The 13,092-nt window shown below is 38.0% G+C and overlaps 1 protein-coding gene across 1 annotated transcript in view; it reads left to right on the top strand.

The window, feature by feature from the left end:
• The window catches only part of LOC124613416 (argininosuccinate lyase), a 132,491-nt gene that overhangs the window by 83,570 nt on the left and 35,829 nt on the right, over window positions 1-13,092 (top strand). The window contains exons 6-7 of the mRNA XM_047142122.1: window positions 5,643-5,774; window positions 7,411-7,511. Coding sequence (XP_046998078.1) covers window positions 5,643-5,774; window positions 7,411-7,511 — 233 coding nt within the window. The remainder of the gene's footprint in view (window positions 1-5,642; window positions 5,775-7,410; window positions 7,512-13,092) is intronic.

The following is a 13,092-nucleotide window of genomic DNA, read 5'->3' as shown; positions in this document are numbered from 1 at the left end:
AACTTCACTAATTCCCACTATATCTAACTTCAACCTATCCATTTCCCTTTTTAAATTTTCTAACCTACCTGGCCAATTAAGGGATCTGACATTCCACGCTCCGATCCGTAGAACACCAGTTTTCTTTCTCCTGATAACGACATCCTCTTGAGTAGTCCCCGCCCGGAGATCCGAATGGGGGACTATTTTACCTCTGGAATATTTTACCCAAGAGGACGCCATCATCATGTAATCATACAGTAAAGCTGCATGCCCTCGGGAAAAATTACGGCTGTAGTTTCCCCTTGCTTTCAGCCGTTCGCAGTACCGGCACGGCAATGCCGTTTTGGTTATTGTTACAAGGCCAGATCAGTCAATCATCCAGACTGTTGCCCTTGCAACTACTGAAAAGGCTGCTGCCCCTCTTCAGGAACCACACGTTTGTCTGGCCTCTCAACAGATACCCCTCCGTTGTGGTTGCACCTACGGTACGGCTATCTGTATCGCTGAGGCACGCAAGCCTCCCCACCAACGGCAAGGTCCATGGTTCATGGGGGGGGGCAAAAAAAGTTATATGCAGAATATGTAGTTAAATGCCAAGCCCTTCAGGTAAACGGATATTGTGTTGAACAGTTATTTGAAAGCTGGGCTGCAATAATGGAATGGAAAACACACAAGCTTAAGTACTGACAATTTACAGCCCACCAGCTGGAAGTGTCTGAAGTTTTATAAAGTAGCTAGAGATTGTTTTAATAAGATTATTGAGACTGAAACAGAGAATGGTTGTTTGTGAAGACTTTAATGTTGCTTTTCTGTAAGATAACACTGATAGAGAGCACTTCAAGTTGTTGATGCCCAGTTTTGGATTACTTCCCATGATGAAATTTCCTAACAGGGATTAAGGACATAGTGTAAGAGCCATTCACAATTAATTTTTAGATCCAAGGACCTAAAATTATTTAGCTGTAAAACCAACAGTAAATGGTTTAACTGACAATGATAGTAAAATGTTAACACTACAATATGGCAAACTGTGTGGATCACAGGAAAATAGTATTTTTATAAGGCAGACAGTAACGAGTAAAAATTTAACTTGTTCTTAAATGTATTTCTAAGGCACTTGTACATTTCCCCCCTATAACATAAGAGGGTAGTATTGAAAAGATGCAAGGATAAGGGATGGATGGCTCCTGGGATTTAAGTAATAGTGCTAGAAATAATGTGCTCCACTTAATCCAGACAACAAACTGTAATCCGTTGCCATCAAATTTTGCAAAATCCTCCAAGTTGTTACTAAAAAATGGAACACATGAACATAAACATAAAAACTATTCTGAGAATAGGCAAAAATAATAAGAACATTAAGCAAGGAACAAACAAAAGCATCAGCCAAAACAAAATAGAGCTCCCAGAAAACACTTGGTGGATGCATAAGTTAACAGCCTTTATCATAATAATAAACACATAGGTACACATAACAGAGACTTAAGTCATCAATAATATATTCTTCACCATTTATGACAGTATGACAATGCTGGGGTAAGTAACTCTTTGATTCAGCAAGTATAGAAATCACTTAGTTTTGAGGCGAAAAAATCATCAAGCCATATTTGGAGTGCATTTTCATCCTGAAAGGAAGTTCCTCGAAGACTGTTTGATAGACAGCGAGTAAGGTGAAAATACGAGGGTGAATGATCAACTAAGTAAAGTAGATGTGGAATCACTTCCTAACCCAACTCATACATGTCTGTTTTTTGTCAGTCTAGCAGGATGCAGGTAGGCATTATTGTGGAGTAGCATCACTTCACACAGTCTTCCTGGCTGTTGTTCTTGCATTGCATCTGCAAGATGTCTCAGTTTTTGACAGTAAGTGTCAGAAGTGATGGTTACACCTCGGGGAAGTAATTCGTAGTACACCACACCATAATTGTTCCAACATCTTTTAACATCATGCAGCCCCATCAGCAACTGTGATAATGAAACATATAACACGTCACCCTCAGTTGCAAATAGAAACCACTCTTTACCTAGGTTTTGGCCAAAATAATCTGGCCTTCTTCAGAAGCTATTGGCATTAACTAGTGTATGCCAAAGTTTGGCCATGTCAAGTATAAAACTATAGCACAGTAGTACCCAGTCATAAATCTACATTACTTAGCTGAAGAGAAACAGCAGGCCCCACTGTGCAGACGAGGTCAGTAGGCCGCGAGAGCTGCGCCGGAACTAATCACAGTGAACAGCTATGCACCATGCACCACAGATGGTCATGCACATGCACATGCACATGCACACACATAGATGCATAAACAGTAGCTACCTTTATGAATTAAAATGACCATATAAACCGTTAATGATGTAATCTGTAACCAAACTTACTTCTGAAGAGAACGAGAACCCTATAAATGGATTCAGAGCCCATAAGAAAGACTAGCTATTACTCGGCAAAATTATTCCTCAATTTTGAATACATTACCTGTAGTGATTGCCTGAGTTATTACATCAGCCAGACAGGGAGAGCCCTTTCAGCTAAATATAAAGAACACATAGCCACGAAAAGTGAAGATGGCACACGTGGCTCAACTTTTGCCGAACACCTTGTTCAATTGGCCCATGCTTCCAATCCAACAAATAACACAGAGCTATTAAATTGTGAGGTTAAAGGCACTGAGCTTGACTTCCTTGAGGAGTTGCAAATCTTTAAACACCTGCTGCTTGATAAAGAAAACCTACTTAATGACCAGTTACAATTGAGAAATTAGAACTTTTTCAAAGGTTTTCAACCTTTGCTTCACCGGCCCTGATGTTACGGTGCCTTTGTAGTTGCCAATGCCTGAATCCACTTTCTTTAGTCGAATAGTAATGTATTCAAAATTGAGGAATAATTTAGCCGAGTAATAGCTAGTCTCTCTTACGGGCTCCGAATCCATTTATAGCATTCTCTTTCTCCTCAGAAGTAAGTTCGGTTACAGATTACGCCATCAACAGTTTACATGGTTATATTAATCCAATTCCTAACATAAAGATAGCTACTGTTTATGTATCTATATTTCTACACTCGCATGTGCATGACCATCTGCTGTGCTTGGTACATAGCTGTTTGCTGCAATTAGTTCCGGCACAGCTCTCGCGGCGTACCAACCACGTCTGTGCAGTGGGCCCTGCTATTTTTCTTCAGCTAAGTAATATAGATTTATGACTAGGTAATATTGTGCTATAGTTTTATACTTGACATGGCCAAATTTTGGCATGCAATAGTTTAGTGTCAATAGCTTCTGAAGAAGGCCAAATTATTTTGGCTGAAACCTAGGTAAAGACTGGTTTCTATTTGCAACTGAGGCTGATGTGTTATATGTTTAATAACATTATCTCTTGTGGGCATGTAATGGTCTTTGTGTGGAGAAGGCTGCTGCTTTGTCTGGGTTCAACCATTCCTTTCTTTTCCTTTTGTTAGCATAAAGACACCATTTCTCATTACCAGTAATGATACAGGATAGGAATGAGCACTGTTGGTCATGAGCCAGTTGATGAGCAGAGATTCACATATGGCCATCTGCTGATTTTGGCTTAGAGTGTGCAATACCCATACACCTAGGTTTTGAGCCTTGGCCTTTGCATTAAAATGTCACACAATGATGGAATGATCACAGTTCATCACATTTGCCAGTTCTCATGTATACTGATGTGGATCATTGTGGATTAATATGTCCAAACAATTTTCATCAAACTCCAAAAGTCTTTCTAAATGTTGAGAGTCACTAATGTCGAAATTATCCCCCTTAAAATGAGAAAACTCTTTTCTTGCCATGCTCTGTCCTTTGGCATTATCCTCATACACTGCACAAATTTTTCTGTCCACTTCTGTTGCTGTCACCCCTCTATTGAATTCAGCTCCACACAGTATCTTCAAATGACAAAAAGACAATATGTAAACTCAAACAGCAACGGTGAACTAAAAATAAAAAAAATTACAATTGATAAATAAACTCATAGCAACTGGCATATCAACATGCAAAACAAAATGACTACAAACTTATCCACTAACCTAACAGCTCTGGCAGAAATGATGAAGCTTTTATCATTGGCCACCGAATTCAATTATTACTACCTCACAATGGTAGCAAAACATTTATACCCACTAACAGCCAAACAAGTGGTGGTGCCTTTGACATTATTAGTGACATTGGTATATCTCTTCACAAATGGTTTACTGTATCCTCTAGGTTTATATCTTTACTCTTTAATATTTTGGGCAGGGACAAGAATGTGAGAAAATTATCTGGTGTTGCATTCCTTTTGTCTGTGTGGAATGGTGTCATAGGCTTCATGATTGCATGTTCAAAAGGTGTTTGAGTCTGTGATTGATGTTCATTCTTTCCCATTTATGGAAATCTGTTGTGTACATCCAGTGCTAAATAAGATCTGGTGCCACACATTTTTGACTTACTAGCTATAACTCTGTCTCTGAACATGAGTGATCAGTATGTCCAACTGCCATTAGAAGGACCCAAGTTTAATTCCAGCCCTGTTAAGGATTTTTCTCTGGTGGGAGGACTGGAACAAGGTGCATTCAGGCTTTCAAGGTGTACTGAGGAGGAGATAATAGAATGAGAAACTGTGACTCAAGTGTCCAGAAAGATGACAAAGGCTATTAGAATAGTGCTCTGACTCCATACTCATCCAAATCAAATCCAAATGATACCAAATGTTAGAGGATGACACTGGGCAGTTGGCACTATTTGGTCCTCTGGGTCTAATTTTGGAGTTACTTAGTTACTAGCCATGTAATCCCATACTGTTTTGATCTGCATTTAGCCTTAATGTGAAAGAGCAGTTCATTAATTGTTCTTTCCATGAAAAAATTCCTAATTATTGTTAAAATCTTGGCTACTCTCTCATATTGAATAAATTTCATAATTACCTAAATTTATCTCCTTGACATTGTCTTGTGAAAGAACCATGGGCCCCAGTTTTCTGAACACAAGCTATCATGTTTGACTCCTTAGGCACAAAAAATTACAGACATACAGAACTGCAATAAATGCAATAGCTCAGAAAGAGAAACACACCAACTGTAATTTTCCAGTTGCCTACAAGTTTGTATCTCTGACCACAGTTTTTGCGTGTTTTAGCATTGTCATCTATGAATAGTTGTCAAGAACTAGTGTGTTGTGTATTTTGGTGTTGCATTGGTCCTGCTGACTGATGTAAAACATTCTGCTCTGCTTTTATAGTCTTTTATTTTCACTCACAGAATCTTCCATTCTGTCCTGTCTTTTCCAAACTCTGAACAATCCACAAAAAGTTGTGAGGATAACTGACACCTAACGTTTCCTTCCTGTCCTCTTCTGCTGCATCAAAGGTCATATCTCTTTGAATGTCATTCATTCCTGTTTTTTCTGTTGCATTGCAGGTCATCCTTTCTTGAATGTTACGGTGGGTCTTATGGAAGAGTTTGTCATTTAGCTGTCATTGCTCATACTTCCACATCACAACTACTTTTTTTGGATGAGAGGCCATTTCATGAATAGTTACTTATTGTGTCTACCTAATGTGCCAACATGAATATTAATCTGTTCTTGTTAAAATCTTCCACATCTGTGTAGACTATGAGATGGATACTACAATTATTGATGCCTTTGTAACAAATGCTGTTTAACATTCAGGAACTTATTGGTGAACCTGCATCCAAACTCCACACTGGAAGAAGCCGAAATGATCAAGTAGCCACAGACATGAAACTCTGGCTTCTGTCTCATATTCAAAACCTCCAGCAAATATTTTATGAACTTGTAGAGGTAAGTTTGGATGTGCCTTGCTTTGTTATGATTGTTCTTTATAAGTACCTCCCATTAATCTTATTGCAGTTCATAATGACAGAAAGTTTATTATTTTATTTATTTGTTTTGCTTATTGAATTAAATGTAGTACATTTTATTGCATAATACTGGACTGTTGACTCAAATATATAGTTTAGTCACTAACAGGATAGTTTTAGTGTGTTGAACATATACTGTGACTAATCTACAATTTCTTTTGTATTTATTAAGATACATTGTATGTATTATTTTCTGGGAATGCTTTGTACAATTTCATTCCCATATGAAATTTACTTTACTGATGTAATTTTGTAGTAGCTGGTCTCTAAAGCAAATTCAGCCATAGTCTAATATTTTGACTGAATATATTACATGTCTTTCCCATATAATTTCTTTTTTCAATTTATACATTATTTTTAATGCACACTAAAATCTCCATATCATTAATCCATGACAATGTTAGTGCTCTCAGTATTTTGAATAGTAGCTTAGATGACTATCATCTATCATTGCTGCCACAATAGCTTTCTTTTAATTTCTGAAAGCCTCCAGAGCTGTTGGACAATGCCAACAGACTATGAAAATATATTTTAAATGAACATGGAAATGAAAATGACCAGCCTTCATTAGTAATCGTTCATATATATGTAGGTTGTTAGATTCTGCAAAGTAACAACCCATAGGTTACTCAAATTTTTATTCATCTATTCAATGTTCTTCCACTTTTATCTACTTATACATCTACATCTTTAATCTATGAACTAAAATTGTGCATTGGTCTAGGACTTGAACCTGGGGCCTTTGCCTTTCAAGTACTCTACTGACTGAGCTTTCCAAGCATGACTCATGAACTGCCCTCACAGCTTTATTTCCACCAGTACATCTTTTAGCTTCCAAACTTTACAGGAGTTATCCTGTATACCTTGTGGGATTAACACTGCTGGAAGAAAGGATATTGCGGAGACATGGCTTAACCATGGTCTGGGGGACTGCTTCCAGAAATAATTTTCACTGTGCTGCTGAGTGTGCACTGTTTTGAAACTTCCTGGCAAATTCAAAGTATGTGCTGGTCCTGGATTTGAACTGTGGGCCTTTGGCTTTTGTGAGCAAGCACAACCCATGACCTGCCTTTGCAACTTTACTTCTCCTATTGACTCATCTTCTACCTACAAAACTTCACCAGATGAGATATAAGCAGAAGTGATGCTGTGAGAGCAGATTCTGAGTTGTGATTGGATAGCTCAGTTTGCAAAGCACTCCACTATGGAAGGCAAATGTCCCATTTTTGGGTTCCAGTCCTGCACACAGTTTTAATCCACCAGTAGATTTCACATCTATGCATGTTCCACTATAGAGAGAAAATTTATTCTGACAATCCATAATTCTTAATAAGAGATGTTGATAAAAGTGAAACTGATCTGTAAGCAGGGCCTACATGTTATTCACTCAGATTCATTTCAATTGTCTACTTGCCTATCAAACAGACCTTAAAGTGTTGGTGCACTTAGGCTGCTTACAATAACTTACTCAAAGTTTAGCTTTCAAAATATCAGAAATCACCATTAGTAAGTCAACAATTATTTTTATTGGAACTACTTGTGTAATTATGTTTCAGACTTTTACTAAAAAAGCACAAGATAATATTAATGTTATTATGCCAGGATATACTCATCTCCAAAGAGCTCAAACAATTCGTTGGAGTCATTGGTTACTAAGGTAAGGTAATTTACCTCCAGCTTCCATTTATGGCATTAGCAATACAAAATACACTGAAGAGCCAAAGAAACTGCTACACATGTCTAATATCTTTTGGGCCCCCGCGAGCACACAGAAGTGCCACAACATGATGTGGCATGGACTTGACTAATATCTGAAGTAGTGCTGGAGGGAACTGACACCATGAATCCTGCAGGGCTGTCCATGAATCTGTATGAGTGTGAGGGGGTGGAGATCTCCTCTGAACAGCATGTTGCAAGGCAGCCCAGATATGCTCAATAATGTTAATATCTGAGGAGTTTGGTGGCCAGTGGACGTGTTTTAACTCAGAAGAGTGTTCCTGGAGCCACTCTGTGGTAATTCTGGATGTGACGAGTGTTGCATTGTCCTGCTGGAATTGCCCAAGTCCATCAGAATACACAATGGACATGAATGGATGCAGGTGATCAGACAGGATGCTTACATACATGTCACCTGTCAGAGTCATACCTAGACCTATCAGAGGTCCCATATTACTCCAACTGAACACACCCCACACCATTACAGAGCCTCCACCAGCTTGAACAGTCCTCTGCTGACACGTAGGGTGCATGGATTCATGAGGTTGTCTCCATACCCATGCACGTCTATCTGCTTGATACAATTTGAAATGAGACTCGTCTGACCAGGCAACATGTTTCTAGTCATCAACAGTCCAAACACCCGTCTCACAATGATACTGCACGGGCGCTGAAGACCTTGCTGTCGTGCGCCCCCCACACCCCTCTACTACTACTCAACAGTCCAATGTCAGTGTCGACGGGCCCAAGCGAGGTGTAAAGCTTTGTGCCGTGCAGTTATCAAGGGTACAAGAGTGGGTCTTTGACTCTGAAAGCCCATATTGATGATGTTTCATTGAATGGTTCACACACTGACATTTGTTGATGGCCCAGCACTGAAAGCTGCAGCAATTTGTGGAAGGGTTGCACTTCTGTCATGTTGAATGATTCTCTTCAATCGTTGTTGGTCCCATTCTTACAGGATCTTTTTACAGCTGCAGCAATGTTGAAGATTTGATATTTCACTGGATTCCTAATATTCATGGTACACTTGTGAAATGGTTATTTGGGAAAGTCCCCACTTCATCGCTACCTTGGAGATGTTGTGTCGCATTGCTCATGTGCTGACTATATCTCCACATTCAGACTCACTTAAATCTTGATAACCTGCCATTATAGCAGCAGAAATCGATCTAAGGTCTGTGCCATACACTTCTCATCTTACATAGGTGTTGCTGACTGCAGCGCCGTGCTCTGCCTGTTTACATATCTCTGTATTTGCATATGCATTCTTATACCAGCTTCTTTGACACTTCAGTGTAAATTCTATCAACTTATCTTATAAATATTTGACTACATGTAAAATAAGATTTAAAGGTAAATCATCCATGAAAACAGCAAAAAGAATGAGAGTAGTGTTCTCTCTTATAACTTTTGTATTGCTTGTAAACTTCTTACAGTCTCCCTAAAGTCTGAAGTCCACATTTTTCATACTGAAACTAGAAAGTATGTTCAGTTCCATGAAGGTATAATGCAAAATTATTTAATGGTTACCATATTTTCATTGGCATCATCTTCACACAAGTGTTGGGCTTAATAATCTTACCTGGTATTCGTCATTTGCTTGGTCTCCATGAGCTTCTCCTGTAGGTATGTTCAAGTCTCCAATCTTTAAATACAGTGCTTTCTATCCAATGGATATAGGAAAGAGAACTATGTGGTAATTACAGAGCTTCCTATATAATGGAAATAGTAAAGAGAAATGTAATATGTAATGAAAATAAAGACAGTTCCCACATGCATAATTCAAAGGAAGTGCTTCTGGACAGCAGGAAACCCATATAACATGGGTACTGAAGCAGTGCTTGACCTCACCGTGCTGTGGTGTGCAGCATATTCAACAACAGGGTAGTTGAGATTGTAGTTTCCCATTCTTCATCTGTGAACATTCCTGTGGATTGGCCGATTGTTGCTCCAGTAATCGCATCACAGCTAGTATACTTAATGGCTATCTTTTATAACATGTGAAAGTCCTATGACTGAACCGAACTGTGAGTGCTAGGTGAATGTATAGGATAGGCCTTCAACCCATGTCATTCACAGGGGTAATGACCCATGTGATGTGGTAGAGGGATGCAGCAAGATACTGCATATGTAAGGTGGGTAAAAATCTATTACCTTCATGGATGGAAGTAAGATTATTGTGAGGATAGCCCCCATTTCAGGATACGACAAGAATTAGACTGGTATAGTATGTAGAGATCTACTTGGATGGATCCTTCCCACTCCCTTGTCCCCACAATTTCCTCTCCTGTCATTTTCCTTTACATTCTATCTTTGTAACTTCTCCTGCCTTCATTCCTCTTTTTTTTTTTCTAGTTGTGCTCATAATTGAAGACATGGGGTTTTGGGTAAACTGGTACCACAGTTCATACAATAAAAGAAGCATTATCTAGATTTCTTTTTTAAGTGAACAGGAAAAGCTAGATAGTTAATGTGATGGAAAAAGTTTGTAACAGTGACACAGTTTTGTACTTGGATGTATGAGAATATCAAGACAGATGTCACGAGAATATCAAGGCATACATGTGAACACACTGTCATGCTTAGTTTTCTTATCTTTGCTGCAATAATTTAAGTTCAGTGTGTTTCCTTTTAGTTTTCTTTATAGAACACTCTTGTATGTATCCTTGGTTCTGTAATTATTTAACTATCATTATAGTTTGCTTTTATAGAATTTACTGTATTTATTCAACTATAAGTTGAGATTTTTTCCCAAGTTCATCAATAAAAAAATACAGGGTCATCTTATATTCACAGATTAAACAATTTCTGCTGAGATCATATTTTTATATGTAAATTGATGTGTAGGCCTTTTCACATTTTCAGATGAAGCTTTGGACACTGATGTTATGTGCAAATGTATTTTGAAGAATTCTGAAAGGTAGGTTGGGCAAATGATAATCACACTTGAACATACTCAAGATTTCTCACTATGCTGAAGCACTTTATACAGAATCACCTTGTCCAAACAATCACATGACATTTAACTCGTACTGCTGTAGTGTGAGAGATACGTGAGAAACTATGAACTAGCCATCACTACCACCTATTGCTCTACTTAAAGCTAGGCAATTTTGTGAAACACTAGAGCACATAGCATTAGATGTTATTATCTTATAATTTCTTGTTGTATTTGAACAGATTGGCAGTAAAAGTTCTCATACATATATGGATACCGTACAAAACATTTATGGTGCTTTTTAAGTAAAGGCATAAATGTTGTCCTTCAAAAAACATTACTCATATCTGAACACAAGTCAATATTTTGTTTGGTTATGAGAGACTGTAGTGATTAATGAAGTGGGTTGAAAATGAGAAATTCAGTCACTGTTCAAGAAACATATACATTTTCATGACAGTATAAAAGTGAACTCTGATACATATTCAGCAAAAAAATAGCTGTGTTCTTGGGTCCCATTGTAACCACAACCTTGAAAATCACAACGTATTCTGAAGGACGGACAAATATTTGCGACAATTAAGATATAAATTTCACAGCTTTGTTACTGGAATGATGGTCGTGATTAAAAATAGTGACACTTCAGATTATATACTTAGTAAGCAAAAAAGGCAGTGAAGATAAAAATTAATGTAAATCATTTCTTTTTGTTTATTTTATTTCTCCTTCTATCATAAAAATGTAGGCAACCAATAGATGGTCCAAATTTAGAATAGGTATGAGGCCTGTTCACAAAATTCCAAAACTTTGTCCGCAAAATTTTTCTACACTTGCCTTTTACTTATTGCGTATGGTCTCCTTCAAAATACTCTCCTCCACAATTGATACAATGCACCCAATGCCATTTCCACTTCAGAAAGCAGTCTTGGTGTGCCTCTTAATTGCTTGTACAAAGTGTCATTGCAAATTTTCATTTATCTTGTCTATCGTTGCAAATCTTGGTGGTTTCAATAAGGTTTTCAACTTTTGAAGTAAAAATAAGGCCACAGGGACCAAGTCCATGATCCAAAAGCTCTTCACAGATTGCGAAGCAAAGGTCTTTCTGGTCTTGACCTGTGGGATGAACTTGGCAGCAGCACAATGCATTCCAAGATACTGTGTCAGGATTTCAGGACATGACCCAACTGAAATGTTATATTCTTCTGAAATCTCTCAGACAGTTGGTCTTCAATTGGCATGCACAATTTTGTTGACATTCCTGACATTAGAATCGTCGATGGATGTCAAAGGGCATCCTAAATGAGGGTCATCTTTAACTTCCTTATGGCTGTTTTTAAATCATGTGAACCATTTGTACCACAGAGTATGGCTTAAGCATTCATCACTGTAGGCTTTCTGCATCATTTGGTGTGTCTCTGTAAAGGTTTTCTTGATTTTCACACAAAATTTAATGCAGATGTGCTGCTCCTCTAATGTGCCATCTCAAAATTTGCAGACTATCCAACACAACATTCTACTCAATACAGCACTGAACAATAACTAACAAAGATACAACAACGAAACTTCTGGCAGTTACACTTAAAATCATGTGCAGGAATGCCAACCTCATTTTGCTCCAACACATCATTGGCACAAAATTACACATGTTCTGGAGTTTTTTGAACTGACCTTGTACAATGCACTATTAGGCAGATATCTTATGTCAATAAAAGAATTTTTAATTCTGATGAGTCACAATATGTTAAAAAAGGGGAATGGTCTTATTTTTGGATCGCCTTATATTCAGGTATATAAACTGTAAGCATATCTAGAAGGTTTGTTTAACATACCATTATACTGTCACATTCTGACTTTTCAAACTTTCCGTAACTGCCAGTTTTTGTTTTCTTACTTAATAGCTTGTCTTGCAGCGCTGCACAGAGATGGTTAATAGTCGCTGAATCCAGTATCATTTATCTGATTCCTTATTTGATTTGTAGATAATAAGTGGAAAAGATGGTTGGCCATGAATTGCATCACATCTACAAGATTAATTCATTTTTGATAATTGAGGTGACTGTGTTGTATAAGATATATCCAGTGAGGAAGTAAATATTCACTGACACTTATATCATTTTATGCTTCATCTGAATGTTATCATATTATTCTAAAACTGATTTATGCACTGAACTTCAATTATTATTGATTTATGCACTGAACTTCAATTATTATCGCAAAGATAACAAAACTAAGCATGTCAGTATGTTCACGTGTACATCTTTATATCCTCCGGACATGTAAGTACACAAATATATCACTTACCACACACCCCTGCCCCCACCCCTATCTCCCTCCAATAGTGTGGAGCACCTGGATAGTTCTAGTACTTCAACTTGATTTGCCAACAGGCACTTGTGTGGGTCAGATGTTGCAGTGGCAGTGGCTGTGATACTGTCACCTGCATCACAGATGTGTCCACAAGTTATGAGGCAGGGCTGGTTGTGTCCAGGAATTATGATACAAAGTCCCTAGACCAATTGTGGCATTATATGTTGGTCAGGTATCTGGAACCATTGGGGGTAAAATCCATGATGCTTTGACA

This window comes from Schistocerca americana, chromosome 1, assembly GCF_021461395.2.
Source record: "Schistocerca americana isolate TAMUIC-IGC-003095 chromosome 1, iqSchAmer2.1, whole genome shotgun sequence".
In the NCBI taxonomy this organism is placed as follows: Eukaryota; Metazoa; Arthropoda; class Insecta; order Orthoptera; family Acrididae; genus Schistocerca; species Schistocerca americana.
Note: the sequence above shows the minus strand (reverse complement) of the source record. Positions and strands in the feature narration are given on the sequence as shown.